At 37.1% G+C, this 20760-nt stretch overlaps 1 protein-coding gene across 9 annotated transcripts in view; it reads left to right on the forward strand.

Moving 5' to 3' along the window:
* Positions 1-819: 819 nt before the first annotated feature.
* LOC143705555 (protein NLRC3-like) overlaps positions 820-20760 on the forward strand; it is a 33521-nt gene continuing 13580 nt past the window's right edge. Inside the window, exons 1-10 of one of the 9 annotated variants that reach the window (XM_077197506.1) lie at positions 820-2232; positions 3230-3442; positions 3520-3633; positions 3711-3824; positions 7924-8099; positions 8358-10430; positions 10548-10721; positions 10805-10978; positions 17164-17210; positions 17468-19949. In XM_077197506.1, coding sequence (XP_077053621.1) covers positions 8566-10430; positions 10548-10721; positions 10805-10978; positions 17164-17210; positions 17468-17997 — 2790 coding nt within the window. In that variant the 5' untranslated portion in view covers positions 820-2232; positions 3230-3442; positions 3520-3633; ... (1 more) ...; positions 7924-8099; positions 8358-8565 and the 3' untranslated portion in view covers positions 17998-19949. Of the gene's footprint in view, positions 2233-3229; positions 3443-3519; positions 3634-3710; positions 3825-7923; positions 8100-8354; positions 10431-10547; positions 10722-10804; positions 10979-17163; positions 17211-17467; positions 19950-20760 lie in introns of those variants that run through there. The other 8 variants (XM_077197507.1, XM_077197502.1, XM_077197501.1 and 5 more) reach the window with 8 other exon arrangements.

Here is a 20760-nt window from a genome sequence, read left to right on the forward strand (position 1 = left end):
ATTTCCTTCAGCCTTAGGCTTATTCATTTAACTTTTGATGTGAAAGGGCCTTAACAATTGGCAAAAATAGATTGTTTCAGCTGTTATTAGATTATTATTATTAGGTGAGAAAAAGTAACGCAAAAGTTATGTAACGCATTACGTTCCATAAAAAGTAACTAAGTAACGTACTTAGTTACTTTTTTGGGGAGTAACGCAATATTGGAATGCATTACTTTTAAAAGTAGCTTTCCCCAACACTGCTGAATCCGGCACGAAGCATGTCTTTTCACTGTGTATTACACAGTTCAATCTCCAATGGCGATTCAGCTTTGTCATCCAGAGAGGACTGCTGCCGACTATTGGCCATTCAGCGTGAGACTCACGCAACTGATCCTGTTCTCATGCTCTCATTCAACACGTCCATTTTCTCACACAGTGAAAAAACATCTCGGAGCAAAGAGGCACTGACACCGACAGACAAGACAGAGCAGGTTCCTTTTGACATGGAACAATGTCTCAGCTTTTAAGTTTTATTACGAAATTCAAATAACAAATGATATTTCAGGAGGAACACGTTCAAATTATCTATCCAATCATCATGTCATTCCAAACAGCTGTCAACATGTCTACCCAATCAGCAAGATGAGTGGAGGCCTATATATTTATACAGTCGACTCACCTATGTTCCTCAACAGTTTTCAGCATCCCTCCTCCACCCCGTCACCTCACACTAGCCTGGTTTCTTTCCTAACCAGAAAAGCGGGGGAGTACTCTCAGTTCGGGCCAAAATATAGAGCTCAGAGCCCTCGGACCGCACACTAAATACGCATACTACTTTATCTGATTACTTGTAAGTGTGAACTTGTGAATAGGGGTGTTACAGTTTTGGCGCTCTTTAATGTGGCATGACCATAGACTGTAAAAAAAAGATGGACAGCGCACCTTCACTCTCTTCCAATGTAGAAAAGTGAAACCGCCAATGTCCCAATATGGCTCTGACATCTTGAAGCTCGAGTCTGAGCAGCAGTGAGTGTGAAGTAGAGCCGCAGTATCAAGACCCCGCCAAAACTCCCACAGACACGGTTAGGACAGTTTACTGCAGAACAAATTATTATGTCGGTGTGAAATAAAAAGTTATGGAAACCTAGAAATTAGATTAGAGTTAATATAGAGTTAAAATAGAGTTAAAGCTCCAATCTCCTCCTGAAAAAACAGTGGATACTTCACTCAGAAAAGCTTTCAATCATGATGTCACAACCCTGTTTTAATAGCATCAAATAACTCACTAAAATCAAACTTATTTTAAAAACAAACACTTGAACTTATTATCAGCGTAATAAAAACGACCTAAAATGACAGAAACCATCTTTGGAAAAAAATAGTTGAAATGTAATTGGGCACGACAGACGGCTGTAACACCTCAGTTGAAGCGACTCGTGAACTGAACATCTCTTTCTCTTTAATACAGCACCAAATAAACATGAATGAAAATCAGAAGGAATTTTAAAATATAACTAAATGAATCATGCCTCATGTTTCAAACGTGGAGAGACATCAATTAAACAGCTTGTGAACAACATGACACTTAACGTAACATTTACCTCATAAAAACAGAAAAATGTACACTAGTATTTTGCACTACATATCATAATAATTGCCTTATGCAATTGCATACTAATCAGTAGTTCATTTTAAGCATAGTTTTTATTTTAATAATAATGTAGACTACCAGCTGAAAGGGTTCCCTGTACATCCCTGTTTACAGTTTTAGTTGAAAGAGAGATTTTTTTCTTGAGAACAATTAACATAGACTGTTTACTTTAGCAATCTTTGTTTAATTGAAATGCCAATGGTGACCGTTCAAAAATGGGAAAAAGCACTTCTTGTGTTTTTGCCCCAAATTGCCTGTAACTAAGGAGCTTTGTGTCATCCATAAGTAATGTAATCAAACAGTAACACATGCAATATTTAATTTCTAACAAATGCTATTTGGTTGCTATTAATCATACTAATTCTGAATAGCTTGTGATTTGCTCTAAACCACATTGCTGTTTCTGTGCAGGGTTATACCATGCATTTTTTTATTTTTGAAAAATCACAAACTACTTCATGAAACTCCTCCTTGAATTCTGAATAAAGCAGGTGTAACAAGTAGAACAGCTAAAGCTGAAAACAAAACCACACTGCAGCTTTTCATCGGCAAGGAAAGAGAATGTAAAATAAACATGGACTAGCAGGATAGTTTTCATGGTAAGCATATGTTTAAACTACATGACATGTTACTACTTAGACAGTTTAAAACTATACATATGTTACCACCTTTACTATTTGTGTAGAATTCACCTGCCCGCACCTTCTCACAGCCGTGGATAAGATTTGAGGTGGAGTGGGTGCGGCATCTGATGAAAGACTGTTTTTAAAGACTTTGTCATACAGAGAACATGAATTTATTTAACCAGAGCAATCTATTTGATTTATGCAGCATTTGTGTACTAAAAAGTTTGATTACTTTCAGAGTATTGTCCGGTCTTGAACAGATGTTAAATTAATTAATGTTTAAAACTCTTTTTTGTATGTAAAGTTCTTTTTTTATGTTGCACTGTAAACCAGTTTTTCTGGTCGTTATTGTTTTTAGAGTGAACTCACATGATCTGAGAGTTTGAAGGAGTTTTACATTCAGTTTAGTTTTACATACTGTAGATTATTGGTTTTTTGTTGTTGTAATTCAAAATTAAAAGTAAAAGTTAAAAAAAATGTAAAATTTAAAGTTGATGCTGTATAGCAGTGTATACATGTATAGTATGTGTCTGCTTTAATTCATTTGGGTGCAATTTATCACAAATCAACACAAAAATGTGTTATTAATTATTCACAACCCTAGTCTAAACTTATTAATTAACATTAGGGGTGTAACAATAAATACCCTCATGTCACGATTCGCATATCACGATACTGAACTCACGATGCAATATTATTGCGATGCTCCAAAAGTATTTTGGGTGAACGATACACAATATAGATTGTCACTATCAACGATGCATATTGTTGCATTTTTTTATTGCGATATATTTTGACATGATATATTGTTACACCCCTATTGAGTAATCGTTTAAAGCAGCTGTTACTGGCCAAAAGAATAAAAAATATTGTTTTAGTGACCTTAGATGAATGATGCCCCATTTATTTCATGTTTGTTGTGTTCTTTATGGAAAATTAATTCCATAAATTGTGTTGCCTATTTTATTAGAAGGAATGAAGAGCAGCAAAACACTACATCTAAAACTAATCTCTATGTGGGGCTGGAGGATGAGGACACTGCCTCTAAAATGAGTCTGAATGAGGAGATTGAGACGAGGGGCACTGCAGCCTCTCCAGAACCCAGCTGTGTGTCTATGAAGAGTAACACATCTATAGTTATGCCTCCTAATATCACAGATGAAGGAGTGACCTCTGACCCCAGGTAAGACAAACAATGATTTTGAATAGACTTCATGAAATACATAAATGGAGATTGACTGAGTCATTTGATCTCATTAGGCTAAAGAATCACAAATCAGCCTCTCCAGAACCCAGCTGTGTGTCTATGAAGAGTAACACATCTATAGTTATGCCTCCTAATATCACAGATGAAGCAGTGACCTCTGAACCCAGGTAAGACAAACAATGATTTTGAATAGACTTCATGAAATACATAAATGGAGATTGACTGAGTCATTTGATCTCATTAGGCTAAAGAATCACAAATCAGCCTCTCCAGAACCCAGCTGTGTGTCTATGAAGAGTAACACATCTATAGTTATGCCTCCTAATATCACAGATGAAGCAGGGACCTCTGAACCCAGGTAAGACAAACTCTGATATTGAATAGACCTCTTGAAATACATAAATGGAGATTGATACATAAATGGAGTTTGATTGAATGATGCTGAATATTTACAAAGCAACATCTCCAGAACACAGCTGTGTGACCCCTGTTATTAAATTTTATTCTCAAGTTATTTGTGGTGAGTTTGCAATAAACCAGGTTGACCAAAATGTCTTCCTTAAGTTTTATTTTTGCAAGAAGGCCATTCACATACAGACATCCGGGTTTTCTACAGCAAAGGACAACCTTGCCTAGTGTGGGGTGTTTTTATATATGTCTATACATTACCAAATAAGGTATGGAACTGTAATTAAAATATTCAAAGTTTCACTTCTGTTCCTACAGTAGAAGTCACATCTATCTTCTGGAAAAGATTTCCACAGAAACAGTTTTTTTTTGTGATCAAATGTTTATTGAAGGAAAAAGAACAACAACATATTAAGCATTTCAAAATCACAACAAGCAGTCAAAAGAAAAGAAAAAAAGAAAAAAAAGAAAAAATTATATATATATATATATATATATATATATATATATATATATATATATATAGACATGCACTAAAAACAAAATAGACATTTGCAATATACATAAATATGAAACAAAAACAAAGAAAAAAGAATCAAAAAGGGAATAACTAAATTTCAGGACCTTGAATTAATGAGTACACAGAATAAATCAACTTGACTTAAATCAGGTAAAGAAAAGAGATCATCTCACCCAGGCCTTTAGTGACTCAGAAACATTGTTCCAGTTACAGAGAGCCTTTTCATTCGCACCATTAACTCGAGCAGTAGACAATTCTAGAAGAGTCACATCCAAAAATGTAAGAATCCAAGATTTAACAGAAAGTGAATGAGGAGGCTTCTATCTCAACGCAATCATCTTTTTTCATCAGCTGTAAGGCCAGCTACACTAAAAAAAAATTATGTGTTGGCTTTACTTAACTTTTTTATGTAAACAGGTTCCACATAACTGGGTTTCATTAAACAAACATAATTTAATTCAACATCATGGAAGTCATTTTAAGCGATCCAATTAAACTCTGAGCTGAGTGTTAAATGAACACTAAAGCAGTGTTAAAGTTAATGAGATAATTAAGTGAATAATTGAGTGATGATTGAGCATTATTGAAGACACATGATGTTAACAAGCAGAATCACTGAAGGAGAAAAGCGGAATTTCAGGTCACCATTATGGTGATGAGTGGTTGTTTTAGTTGGGCTCTTGACCCCCACATTATTAACTTTAGATTATGTTTGGCTGCTGTACGTGAGTTATAACAGCCAGATGGTCAAATAGAAAATGTGATCTGATGATGTTGGTTGTGTTTTAACATAATCATTATATCATAATAATTTGACCTGAATCACTGAACTCATATAGAACCAAAATTCTGAGTTAAGTTTACCTTATGGATTATAGCAGCACTGCCATTGTAGAGCATACCATTTTTAGCCTTTTCAATGGAATCCAAATGATCAAATCAATAAAAAAGAAACTTTTTAGTTTATGTAGGCACACACAGACATCAAGAATCAGCCTGTGAATCTCAACAATGGTGACAATTATAAAGCATGTTGCTGTGCATTCTGGGTGCCACCAATCAAAACTCATTCATGGCTCCCATCATGCCATGCTGCATGAATAAATAATGAGCTTATGTTCAGAGGTGATCTGTTTGTCACCATTGCTGAGATTCATACGCTAAATATTGATGTCTGTGTGTGCCTGCATACAAATGTTTTTTTGATCATTTGGATTTCTTTGAAAAGGCTAAAATAAATGGTATGCTCTACAACAGCAGTGCTGCAATAATCCATAAGGTAAACTTAACTCAGAATCTGGCTTCTGTATGAGTTCAGTGATTCAGGTCAAATGATTGTGATATAATGATTATATTAAAACACAACCAACATCTACAGATCACATTATCTATTTGATTATCTTGCTGTTATAACTCAGATACAGCATGCAGACAAAATAAAGTTAGTAATGTGGGGGTCAGGAGCCCAACTAAAACAAACACTCATCTCCCTAATGTTGACCTGAAATTCCGGTTTTCTCCATCAGTGATTCTGCTTGTTAACATCAGGTGTCTTCAATAATGCTCAATCATCACTCAATTATTCACTTAATTATCTCATTAACTTTAACACTGCTTCAGTGTTCATTTAACACTCAGCTCAGAGTTTAATTGGATCGCTTAAAATGACTTCCATGATGTTGAAGTTACATGAACAAATTATGTTTGTTTAACGAAACCCAGTTATGTGGAACCAGTGGAACCTGTTTACATAAAAAAGTTAAGTAAAGCCAACACATAATTTTTGAGTGTAGTACTGTGTGCTTATGCTGATTATTAAGGTTCAACATTGTTAGGTTATTCAGTAACAGGACAGGTACCGTTACAGGTATCATTGCTGAAACCAGATCAGATCATCTGGATTTCACCTGAGTCCAAAATTGAGCAACAGGTAGACACTCCCACATCATATGTAAGAAAGTGCCTGGAACCTTCAGAATGCATAGGGTACAGGTGGGATCAGTTAAGGTCTTCATTAAATGGAGTTTTCGAGGTGTTAAATACATTCTATGTACAAATTTGAAGTGTATCTGTTGGTGGTCAGGATTACGAGAGGCCTCCTTTAAATTTACCTAAACATCCTCCCAATTAAATTCTGGATCCAAACTCGGGCAGACACGTCTCCACAGCCTATCTAAAGGCAGTTTGGCATAAGAGGCCTCCAATATAAAGCTATACAGTATTATATGGACACCAAGCCCCTATTATTCCCTTGAGCAATAATCAACTTATACAATGGGTGTACAAGCAAAGGTTGCTGCCAAGGAACACCATACGTTTTGAGGGCCGATCTAAGCTGTAGATAAAAGAAAAATGAGGATGCTGACAAATTGAATGAGTTTGCAATGTCTTGAAAAGAGCACAAACCAGAGTCATTATAAATGTCTTTCAAATGGCGAATACCACTCCTACTCCAATGTGAAGGAGTAATGGGTCTGCCTCCAATTGTCAATCCTTTATTATTAAATATGGGAGATTGTGTATGCCACTTGCAGGAGACCTTGCATCTAGATTCAACCAATCTCCAGGTTTGAATAAGATGAGAAACTATGGGACCAAAGCGCAGCCGACATTGCTTATCTGATACATCAGAGAAAAGGATGTCTTTCAGATTCCATGGATGCACAATATGTTCTTCTATCTTGCGCCAAGAGACAGGAGTATAAGGGTTAAACCATACAAGCAAAAGCCGGAGTACAAAAGACCAAAAATAGAGCTTACAATCAGGCACTGCCAAACCCCCATCTACCTTCTTCCTCTGTAAAGTAGCCAGTTTTAAACGTGGTCTTTTTCTATTCCAGATGTATTTGGAGATATTACCATCGATTTTATTCCAGAAGTTGACAGCAGGGGAGAGGGGTATCATAGAACTAAAAAAATTCAGTCAAGGCAAAATATTAATTTTTACAATACAAGATTCGGGCCTGCCGAGAGATGGGCAGATTGATCCATCTGTCCAAATCTCTCTTGATGCCCTTGCCTACTTCTGAAAAATTGTGCGTCACAATGTGGTTCAAAGAGGGAAAAATTTGTATCCCAAGACACTTAAAATGCTGAACAACAGCAATAATGGGTGGGTACTGCAATATTTTAGCAGAGTCATTTAAAGGTAAAATGGCATATTTAGACCAGTTAACCTTGAAACCAGATAAATGGCCAAACTCTTCACAAACAGACAGCAGGCTAGAAATATACTGTACTGGGTTTTCCATGAAAACCAGAGCATCATCTGCATATAATGCTACATGATGCAAAGTATTGTGAATCGAAATAGGTTTTATCTGAGTAGATTGTCGAATCATCTGGGCAAGAGTTTCAAGGGAGAGAGCAAAAAGAGCTGGACTCTAAGGACACTCTTGTTGTGAAGACCTAGTGATAGCAATTGGTGAGGAAAGTAATTGTCCTGTGAGTACTAATGCTGTGGGATTAGAGTAAAGGACCTTAATCATATGTATAAAATCCTTACCAAAGCCAATATTTTCCATAACAGACCACAAGAATGAGGCCTTCATCACATCAAGGGAAAACACTGCTGAACACATAGCACTCACTGCTGCATCGATTATATGTAGAAGACGCCTAACATTATCCACTGCTAGTCTGGATTTAATAAATCCTGTCTGATCACAATGAACTAGTAAGGGCATGTGATCCTGAGTGCGCCGGGCAAGTATCTTTGCATAAATCTTTAAATCGGAATTCAGCAGACTTAACAGAAACAGTTGTTGTAACATTCTACTCATCAGAGTAGAAATATTTTCATTTACATTCAACATTTTTTTATTGAATAGTCATAGTAGTCATAATTAACAATGTAAAGCTCGACTGGTCCAAACAAAATTGTCTGGTGCAAATAATTCTTCTATTCTCCTCTTTGTGTTTATTTATTGTGATTCAAAACTGATATTTTCTTTCACTCAGCAGTGAGTGGGATGATCTGATCCAGGTTCAGTCCAGATGTGGAGTTTGTGAGCAGGTTCTCAAAGATCCAGTCTCTATCACCTGTGGACACACTTTCTGCAGACAGTGCATCAGTTTCTACCGGGATCAGTCCAGGCCATCAGAAGATTTTGACTGTCCTCAGTGCAGAAAGAGATGCAGAACACGTCCTGTTCTACAGGCACACAGAGTCATGAGAGGATCCAGTTCTGGTGGTTTTGCTCACTGTTACACACAAGCAGTCCTGCAGAAGGAGAATGGAGACCTGCAGAAACCAGTAGATTATGAACTACAGAGAGTCAAAGACCAGCATAAAACCAGCATGAAGTTCAAGTATGAGAGATTATTTGAGGGAACCAAATTCCATGGGAATGAAACCCTCCTAAACAAGGTTTTCACACAGCTCTACATCATAGAGGGAGAGAGTGAAGGAGTGAATGAAGAACATGAGGTTTTACATATGGAGAAAACAGCCAGAACACAACACTCACAAGACACTCCGATCTACTGCAATGACATCTTTAAAGCCTCACCTGAACCAAGATATGAGGACAAAGATCAAATCAAGACTGTTCTTACTAAAGGCATCGCTGGAATCGGAAAAACTGTATCTGTGCAGAAGTTCATTCTGGACTGGGCTGAGGGAAAAGTCAATCACAACATAGATTTCATGTTTGTGCTTCCATTTCGAGAGGTGAACTTGATCCGAGATCAACAGTACAGTCTTCACAGACTTCTGCTGGACTTTCATCCTGAACTTCAAGATCTGGACTCAAAGATTTATAAGGAGTGTACAGTTGTGTTCATCTTTGATGGTCTGGATGAAAGCAGAATGACACTGATGTTTTCAGATGCTCAGAAAGTTTCTGATGTGAATGAGACTTCATCAGTGGGTGTGTTGATATCAAACCTCATGAAAGGAGATCTGCTTCCCTCGGCTCTCATCTGGATCACCTCCAGACCAGCAGCAGCCAATCAGATCCCCTCCAAATACATCAACCGTCTGACAGAGATTCAGGGATTCAATGAGTCTCAGAAAGAGGAATATTTCAGGAAGAGAATCAGTGATGAGCATCTAGCCAGCAGAATTATCTCACACATCAGAAAAGCAAGAAGTCTCCACATCATGTGCCACATACCCGTCTTCTGCTGGATCTCGTCCACTGTGCTCCAGAAGCTCCTGGAAGAAGATCTGAGTGCAGAAATCCCTCAAACCCTGACTGAAATGTACAGCCACTTCCTGCTGATTCAGATCAACATGACGAATCAGAAGTATGAAGAGAAAGATCCAGAGAAACTACTGCAGTCCAACAGAGAAGTGATTGTGAAACTTGCTGAAGTGGCTTTCAATCAGCTGATGAAGGGCAATGTGATGTTCTATGAGGAGGACCTGATTGTGAGCGGCCTAGACGTCACTGACGCCTCAGTGTATTCTGGGATTTGCACTGAGATCTTTAAGGAGGAATCTGTGATTCATCAGAGGAAAGTCTACAGCTTCATTCATCTGAGCGTCCAGGAGTTTCTCGCTGCTTTCTATGTGTTTTACCATTATGTAATGAAAAATGTCGACACATTGCAGTTTATTGATGTAGTGCATAATCTGCTTAAAGGTGCAGTAGATAAAGCTCTTGAGACTGAGAAGGGACAGCTGGATCTGTTCCTGCGGTTCCTCCTGGGCATATCACTGGAGTCCAACCAGAGACTCTTACAGGATCTTCTGACACACACAGAGAACAGCTCGGATAGCATCAGGAAAACCACTCAGTACATTAAAGAGAAGATCAAAGATGGACATGGACTCTCCACTCAAAGATCCATCAATCTCTTCCTCTGTCTGCTGGAAGTCAAAGATCAGACTCTGTCCAGAGAGATTTGGGAGTTTGTGAAATCAGACAAACACTCAAAGAAGAAACTCTCTCCTGCCCACTGCTCAACAATTGCCTACATGCTTCAGATGTCAGAGGAGGTGCTGGATGAGCTAGACCTCAAGACATACAACACATCAGATCAGGGTAGAAGAAGACTGATACCAGCTGTGACTAACTGCACCAAAGCGCTGTGAGTGTGTAATCTTGTTACAGGGAAGATTTAACTGAATGGAATTATATATTTTTTTGTGCTTACCTATACATCTTGAGTGTATTTTGCTAATTCTCTTGTTCTGCTCTCTTTTAGTCTTGCTGGCTGTAATTTCACTGGTCAGTCGTGTGAAATTGTGTCATCAGCTCTTCAATCCTCAAACTCCTTTCTCAGAGAGCTGGACCTGAATAACAACGACCTGCATGATTCAGGAGTGAAGCTGCTCTCTTATGGACTGAAGAGTCCATACTGTCAGCTGCAGATACTGAGGTGCTTAAGAATAAGAGATAATGTCAGTCAGCTGGTCATAATGTTGATGTGTGTCTATAGATGATCTGACTATGTGTCTGTAGGCTATCAGGCTGTATGGTGACAGAGGAAGGCTGTGGTTATGTATCTTCAGCTCTGAGTTCAAACCCCTCACACCTGAGAGAGCTGGATCTGAGCTACAATCACCCAGGAGATTCAGGAGTCAAGCTGCTATCCGACAAACTCAACCATCCAAACTATAAACTGCAGATACTCAAGTATGTGGGGGTTTACTCAAGATCACTAATAGTATTAATCTCAGTTGAGTCAGTTTAGTCACTGCTTCTCAAACCTGGTCTGTGGACCCCCACCACTGCATATTTTGAATGTCTCCCTCATCAGACAGACCCAATTCAAATCTTTCAGTCCCTACTAATTACCTGGTGAGTTGAATCAGGTGTTAATTGAGGGAGACATCCAAAATATGCAGTGGTGGGGCATTTCCAGGACAGTTTTCAGAAGCTTTGTTCTAAGTTACGTTAATATGTATACACATAGAGTAAAGGCTATGTGATTATTTGTAATTGATTTTCGATTGCAATTTTAGGTTCCAACAATTTTAAAATATATATAATCTAGGTAAAAATGATTACTGTGCTGCTACCGCATTTCATCCATTTTCCTTTACTTCTACTTGGATAAGCATTTTTGAAACTCCTAGCGGTAAAGATGAATCTAATACAAATTAAATATCTCTATAGTTGACTGGAGTTAAATAATAGGCAATCTGACGCTGGAATGTGTTGATTTTCATGCTGTAATTCACCTAAACGTGTTCCGGCTCTTGTTATAAATCACTGATTCACATATTTGGTTGGAGAAGAAAAAAACACTATTCGAGGGCAGATTAGTACCCAAACCTCTGGCACGCTTAACAAAAGTTCTGTCACCAGACCATCACAAACGTTAGTTTCGGATTTATGTATTTAGTCACTAACAATGCTAGTGTTGTCAACATTAACCAATTAACACATGCGATTAATTTTTATCCAGTTTAACGCAATAAAATATTTACAGCAATTAACGCGTTCTCAAATGCATCCTAATTAACTCTAATGTGACCACACCCACGCGCGCAAGAGCGATTGACATGCAAATGATCCACGTGAAGGAGCAGACCTGAAAACGCCCTCGTCACCTCAAAACAAATAATCAGCAACTTCAGTAGCATAACGTTACTCCTCTGCTTTACATCGTGAAGACTGTGTTTGTGCTGTGTTGTGCTGAGCAACTTGGATTTACCTCAGAAGAAATAGAAGAACGCGATTTGAAGATGAGAAAGATTTTTAAGGTAAGACATCCACTTATAATGTTGTTGTTATGTACACTTTACATTGTGTAACTAGTCAAACTGGTGGCAGACTAAAACGTACGTTATGAAATGAGATTGGAGTAAAAACATGAAGCCTAATTCTAAATGTACATGTACACGACACGAGGATAATAAAACACAGCATGATATACAATTATCTTATATGAGTGTTTACTCTAAAATGGTGAATATTATAATGTTTAGAAAAGTGTTTACTGTTAAATACTGTGTTTGTGGTTATCTGCTCAAACATTGATATATATATGTGGTAACAATAATGTTTCATAGTTTGGAGCAGCTCGATCGCTTCAGTAAATGTTCTCTACACACGCTGTGAGTTTCAGTAAGTCGCGCTATGTGTTTGAAAAGCAAAACACACCAAACAATAGGCTTCATGTTTTTTCTCTAATCTCGTAACATAACTGTTAGAGCCATAATTACGTTAATCATTTGTAATATTTTTCCTTGTATTAAGAGTGATTATGTTTTTTGATAAATGCATATTTTGAGTTATTTGTATGGTTCGCGAGATTTGACTAGGTTTACGTGCTACGTATGTGTGATTTTTTGAGGAAGAAAAGGAAAGAAGAAAGGGTTGGTGCTAGACAGTCTTTTGACCGTGAAAAGGATCGAATTCATGTTATTGGAACGTGAATAAGTGTATAATCTTTTTTATTTTTTGTTTGTGTATTTGAGTTCTCTTAAAATGTAATCTGACAACGAAAAAGTTACCAGACAGTTTATGGATTCACGCGTCAAATCCTTTGTGCTACACCCTTGTAGAAATGGCGAAGAAAGAAAAACGGCTCAGATCGCCATTACAATAACGTCATAACGAATGGAAACATTTGAAGTAACATGATCCATATATTTTTCTCTAGTGTAGTGTTTCTGAAGTGTTCATTTTTAACGATTTATAGGCCTCCTGGTATAGGCTATTGTTATTGTTATTTTATGCAGCCCTACACATAAAATGAACACCAGGTTGGTTGTGCCTTATAGGCATATATATGTGTAGCCTACACTACACGTATATGCCTACAAGGCACAACCAACCAGGTGTTCATTTTATATATATGTGTGTGTGTGTGTGGGTGTGTGGGTGTGTATTTTGTACATTTTAAATCGCAATTTTTACCAGAAAAATCTAAAATGTATTCCCAAAATCGTGCATCCTATAGTTTATCTTGATATCAGCATGTTCACAGTTGTTTCTTTTTTTTATACAGGGACCAGATGCTACTGATGAGTCCTGCTGACTTCAACATTCACATGAGTCTCTGTACATGAACATAGTAAAATGAAAAACCAAACACCTTGGAAATGACAGGAATGTAGGCCTACTATGTTTCAGGAATGGCGCAAAGTTATGTGACTGTTCAAGTCACTGTCTTTAGATCAATGTGTTCAATAATGTGCTTTATTGTCCTTTGTTGCGTATCTTTGGATTATGTTGTGTTGTAAATAAATCCAAACAATCAAAAATCCATTATTTTTTAAATCTCCTCATTCTTTGTGCAAGGCTCCTCATGATGATAGGGCCTGATAGCACCTGATAGGGCCATTAGGGGAGGGTCTTTGTCTTTCTCAGGTGTGAAAATTTATTCATATTAATGAGAGATCACGTCCCTTTGCATAAAGCTTTCTTAGACAAAACACATCATACAAATTTATTGTATTATCTGAATGAGTAGTCAGGATGATTTTCACATAGTTTTGAAGCAAATACTATAGGCTATGTGATACAATTTTCAAAAGTCTTGTGAAGAAATAATCAGTATGGGTTTCATGACCTTATTTCATTGACAATTTTTGTTTTTTCACAAACCACGCATAAACGTCATAATCTCAAAACTAAAAACTTTTACATACATGCTGCTCACATATTATTGTAGCAGAGTCTGTGCTGAATACAGTGTAATAAGACTTTAGCCATGAAAATGTCACAAGTAACAGAAATAAGCACCATGTCAGAACACCTCCAGGACCCAGAAAACACCTCAGACCCCAGAGGGTTAAAAGTTATATTTTTGAATCCTAATAAATGTAAAAAATAATTGATAGCTTTCAATACACTGTAATGTTGAATGGCTTTTCAAATTGGGGGAGACATCATCGAGACATCAGTAGCAGTAGCAGTAGCAGTAGCAGTATTAGTATCAGTAATACTGGCCTTTATTCATAAAAAGATGCCATTAAACAATATTTAAAATTGTTATGTTCTGCTGTTTACCTGGGGAAAGAGAGTCCTCTTGTGGTGACTCCTAACTTAGCATAATGTTTACGTTGTTCTAGTAGTCTTGCTTCAGTTCTATGGCTCTCAGTGAAGTAAACGGTCACATATTTTTTCTCTCAGGGTTTAATTTGGCCTGAATAAACTTTTGCCTGTAAATACGAATCATACAGTTATCTTGACATCTAGCACTAAGAATACTAGTAATGAAATCTTTTTTTAATGAAGTAGCAAGTATCACATATGCTAAACGTTAGCTTCGTAATGTAATTTCCCATAGTTTCCAAGTTAGCATTAAGCTAGCGCATTTGTTTTTATTCGTTTTAACAGACTATATTTCAATATTGTTCTTGAACAACTTCTGTATCTGAATGAAATACTGAAATATATTGTTCTTTGCAGTTTTACAGTGCTCCCTAAGTAAAGTTTGGAAAGAATATAAATTCTTTATCTTGGGAAAACTGTTAGCTATCTGCCGAGCTGATGTAACAGGATAGGCCGCGCCATACACACACAGAACCGCGGGCAGAACAAATATATATTGTCTTTATGTTGGGTCTACATTCATTTGGAGATTAACTGTGAAATTATTACATTATAAAAACGTATAAAAATTTTTTTTTAATTGCGATTAATCGCAATTATTTACAGAAAAAATGTGTGATTAATCTAGTTCATGTTTTTAATCGATTTACAGCACTCATTGTAATATATAGTAGATGTACTGTTGAAACTTTTACATTAAACATGAGTTCTATGTCCATATATTAAATGCAATGTACTATTGAAATTGATTTCTTGACATCCTGTTATTTTTGTAAACACACACTTCTGTCCCTCTCACTTTTGATAACAAAGATATGCTAATGTGGATAAGCAAATGGCTTTCGGATACGCCCATACACACAAAAATGTCAAAATGCGTTTTTGGAGAGTATTCACGTAAATACACTGGGTTATGTCTTAAGTAAATACACAGAAATCATGTGTGTAACAGTATGTTGGATCCATGCATTAGCTCTTAAAGTTACAGAACCCTAACATTCCTGCTACTGTCTGTCATTAATGATAATCAAACAACAAACGACAAAGGAAAATCACTCTGTGATCTTGACTGACTTAACTTAAGCAGCTTTAATAAGGATTAATATATATTTAAAGGGGGCCTATAATGCTCCTTTTCAAATTGTCACTTTTTGGGTCTCAGAAAAACGCACCGTTTTAGTGTGTATCCCTTTAAATGCAAATGAGCTGCTGCTGCCGACCCAGAGGGCGGAGCCTCACGAGCTTGTGCTCCTTGTCACGACAATCTCATCTCACGGAATGATAATCTCAAAACATAAACTCTCGGTAGCCGTGTTCATTTCGACCCGGAGTCGGACAATAATGCCCACAGAGCCAGATAATATATGCTGTATGGAGATAGAACAGGTATAGTCTAGTTTAATTACGGTTATAACTTATTTATCCATCTTGCTTTTATCAACTATTAGTACAAGCCTGTTGTTGCGGACCGAATGTTGGCCAAATATATACTAATGAGTTAAATAAAGTTTATTGTACATCACACAAAAGATGAAGCGTTAATTTAACTCCAGAAAATCACTCTAAGAGCTGAATAAACACTACATAAGAAGTCTGCATTCAATTCTTATCCGTAAACTCTCTCCCTCTCACTTTCATTATCATCTACAGTACACAGCGAAATACAAAAAACACTTTTTACAACTAACACTAAACAAATATATACACACCTTTTCAGGGGGTGCTTAATAAACTAGTAACTGTACATCCGTAAAACAGCTCCTATGAACTGTAATAAAGTGCGCGCTCTCACTTTCATTACTGCCATGATCAATAACGTTAGGTCTATCGCTCCAGTAAATAAAGAGAGCTATGAGGATTAAAACACAACACTGACAACGCTTGGGAGACATTCTCGTTAGTGCAGCAATGGCGGATGTGTACAACTCTCAACTCACTGTGAACTCGATCAGGGTGGTTCTATGTTACAACGGCAGTGTCTGTCAGCGCTCGTGGGCGGGGCCTGTGTCTGTCAATAGTCGTGGGCGGGGCCTGTGTCTGTCAACACTCGTGGGCGGGGCCTGTGTCTGTCAACACTCATGGGCGGGGCCTGTGTCTGTCAATACTCGTGGGCGGGGCCTGTGGCTTAGTGACGTCACTAAAGCCGCATTCTGAAAACAGGTCGTTGGGAGACACTGCTTATGATTTATGGGGATTTAAAAAAAAAGGAGTGGTTGGATTTTTATCACTGCAGGGTGGTTGTGTACACACACGGCCATCACACATTTGTGTCCAAACACCATGCAAAGGTGAATTTTGCATAAAAGGTCCCCTTCAATGTGTACAGTAAGACTATGCAGTTAATTGCATGTAATTATGCATCATTTACTGTTATTACTATAGTAATTACATGTAACATATGTGACAAGAACACTAAAATAAAGTGTTGCCGTTTATTTATAGGTCTGTTTTGTTTGTAGTTAGTTTATTTGTTCTTATTGTATTGCTGACTGTTTACTTGTCTTATGTAGTTATTTTGTGGACCTTTTTTACATTAGTTAACCTAGTATTAGTTTTTGCTGAAGTATCAATAATTATGAAATATCTCTGATATTTAAAATTAATCGTATCATGAAATAAGACTTTCATCTTATCATATAGATCATTCTGTCTCTGTGGTTGGCTATTAGACTTTCTTAGAAGACTGAATTTGGCTCTTGTTTTCACTTTTTAAGTGCATCATTTTGAAAAAACACTCACTGATATTTCAGCTGCTTCTTGCACACATTTAGCAAACATTTGTATTATTTTGCTTTATATTTGTCTCTTTCTAGTTTGGATCATGGAGAACATTTTAGAATCACACCAGGACTAAGAAAATGTAGGTCTTTTACACACACACACACACACACACACACACACATACACACACACACACACACACATGCACACACACACACACACACACACACACACACACACACACACACACACACACACACACACACACACACACACACACACACACACACACACACACACACACACACACACACACACACACACACACACACACACACACACACACAGCTCTGAAACCATGCTTCATGTACTTCTCATCTCTCTTCTTGTGTTCAGATGCCTATAATCTCACACTGGATCCAAACACAGTCAATAATCAACTCATGCTGTCTGAGGAGAACAGGAAGGTGACACATATGAAAGAGCAGCAGTCGTATCCTGATCATCCAGAGAGGTTTGATACGTATCCTCAGGTTCTGTGTGGAGAGAGTCTGACTGGACGCTGTTACTGGGAGGTTGAATGGAGCGGGAGAGTTACTGGTTTAGCAGTGACGTATAAAGGAATCAGCAGAAAAGGAGTTAGTGACTGTGTGTTTGGATGGAATGACAAGTCCTGGAGTCTGTTCTGCTCTGATAATAGTTACATCGTTTGTCACAATAATGACAGAACTGACTTAATTGCTCCTTCACCCCCCTCTAATACAGTAGGTGTCTATCTGGACGTGTCGGCTGGCACCCTGTCCTTCTACAGCGTCTCTGACACACACACATTCACACACTTACACACATTTAACACCACATTCATTGAACCCCTCTATGCTGGATTCAGGGTTTATGATGCCTCAGTGTCTTTGAGAAATATCTGAACCATCACAAACAATATCTCTTTCAAACAGTCACAAACCTTCTTACATAAAACAACTAGCACAACGAAATGGTGAAATATAATTTAATTTCACCATTTCGTCATATGGAATTTGGGTAACACTTTAGAATAATGGTCCATCATTAATAGGTAACTATGCAGGAAGTAATGCAGGACTAATGAGTAACACTACAATAGCTCTTCAGCTACTACTTTTAACTACTATCGAAACAAGCTTAACTAATCAGTAAGTAATATCGAATTTAGTACATTAGGCTTGTAATGCAGACATTCCTCACATTTTTCAATTGTAGTCTTTTAAAAAGGCATAATAATAAAAGTAATTATAATAATAATAATAAACTAAGTGCAAAATTATAAACTAAGTGCAATGTAATGAGGTGGTAAATACATTTTTCAATACATATCGATGCTGAAATATCTGAAACGCTTGTATCCGCGTGTATCCGCAGAACAGATACACGCTCTCTCATATCTCCGACAGTGAGTTACACACAAACTCGCCTCCACTCATTCAGTTGTTTCATTTGCTCTGGATGAATATTGTTGGTGTTACAGGGCTTGAATTTCAGTTTGGGATTATGCGTACTGTAATTTTACTGATTCCCACAGATTTTGTGCTTACACTCAAAGTGCGCACACATAAAGCCTCCTCTCAGTACGAACTAAGTTATTTTTCACTGCTTTCTGCACTTAAACAGTCAAATACAAGCAAAATAATGTCAAAATGCTGCTCTTGGCAAGCATTAATGTAAACACAGTCAGTTATGTTTTAAATGTAAATACTAAAGAAAGAAATAAAGAAAGAAAACACATGTATAACAGAACAATGGTTCCATGCGTCAGGTCTTAAAGTGACAGCAGCCCAATATACCTGCTGCCAAATTATGCGATAATGTTAAAAATATCTATAAGGCAGATTTTCACCATGGTATCGATGTCAGAATTGTGGCCACTGAAAATGCTGAGTTGCTAGTAACTAGGAAAACCATGGCTGTAACTTTACCTATTGATCTTAATGCCTGTAATCAGTCAAGCAGAACAGCTTATTACACAAGCTATCCAATGATTTGAAAATGTGACCAGCTGTAGAAGAGAAACTCACGAATATACACACCTGTTCATGGGTTTAAACTAAAGTGCGCAAGATGCAAGAGTTACAATGCAAATATTATAATTACAGATTAAATAACATCAATAGACACATTTAGTATAACCAAATTACGAATTATTTTCAAATTAAACATCTTTCAAATATCACAGTTTACTTAACATTAAAACAATTTAAATTCAACTTTTTTAATGTCATACATTTTACATTTATACGGTCTACTTCAGATTCATGTTGCTGCATCAGACACAACAGACTTCTTTGTTTCACACAATTATGAGCTCAGCAACAATCCACAATAGCATATACTGAGTCAGACACTGTAGTTGGATCACAGACCATAAAGATAGGAATAAAAACAAAAACTGGCGTTCAGCACATGTTGGTGCCACAATTTGTTGTAGGCACAATATGGATACATTTTACATTTAATTTAAATTTACTTTACACTATACAATATTTATGTTTAAGCATCATAACACATCATATAGCCTATTGAAAGAACTGATAAATAAAATTATTTACAGAAGTCTATTATGTCATCATGTACCAAACTCTAATATGAATGCAATGAGTGAAGTGAATGTTAACAGATATACCTGGCTCAGAACTCTAAGTGGCATTCAATTCAATTTATTTGATCACTTATTTTGTTCCAGTGCGTCTTTACAGAGAATATGACTCTATGTGTACACAATACACTGTAATATGAATAAACAAAGGAAGATGAAGTGTTTTAGCACACAAAAGCATTAGTTTGAACTGTATCACTGTATCTATTTATGATGAAAACTAAAGTGTAAAGTTTTAGACTCCAAAAACTGTTTGAACTTTGTTTCTTTTGATATGCATTATGGATCATTGATGAGGTCTATAGCACATGGTGTTCATTATTGTTGCCAGTGCCATTCATCTCAACAGTTGCTTGGCTGGAACGTGACCTGCTCGCTGCAATCTTTGCTCATGGGTCTCTGAGGTGCTTCAAAAAAAATTGTTTCCTGTTTAAGTTGCAAAAAATAATTCTGTTATGTAGTCAAATCATTTTTGCTGAAAGGAACCTCACAATGTTACAGCAAAACCTGTCACCTTTCTAGGAGTTAGTTTGCATGAGTTATTAATTCTACTAAAGATCATACAGTCTACTTCAGAATCATGTTGCTTCAGATTCAGACACAACAGCCTTCTTTGTTTCACACACTTATGAACTCAGCAACAATCCACAATAGCAAATACTGAGTCAGACACTATAGTTGGACCACAGGCCATAAAGATAGGAATAAAATCCAAAACTGGTGTTCAGCACATGTTGTCAGTTTGTGCCACAATTTGTTGTAGGCACAATATGGATTTGAGCTATATATTGGCTCTACATGGATTTGTCCATGTGTTCAATAAGCCCCAGTAAAGAACCCATGTAGAGCTCATATCTCAAGCCCATATTGTGCCTATTTGCGGTACCAGAAAACAAACCTACAAACACTGAAACAACAGCAGCCAGAACACAACTGCACACTTTTCACATTGTCAATAGAGTTTGATTACTCATCTAGACCTCGATATAACCTAACAATAACTCCTACTGTGCACATAGTATAAATAGCTTAGATTTATTACTTTGTTTGTCTTGTGCCC

The sequence above is a fragment of the Siphateles boraxobius genome, unplaced genomic scaffold, assembly GCF_051911475.1.
Source record: "Siphateles boraxobius isolate OS27281-9 unplaced genomic scaffold, OSU_SipBor_1 111, whole genome shotgun sequence".
Lineage (NCBI taxonomy): Eukaryota > Metazoa > Chordata > Actinopteri > Cypriniformes > Leuciscidae > Siphateles > Siphateles boraxobius.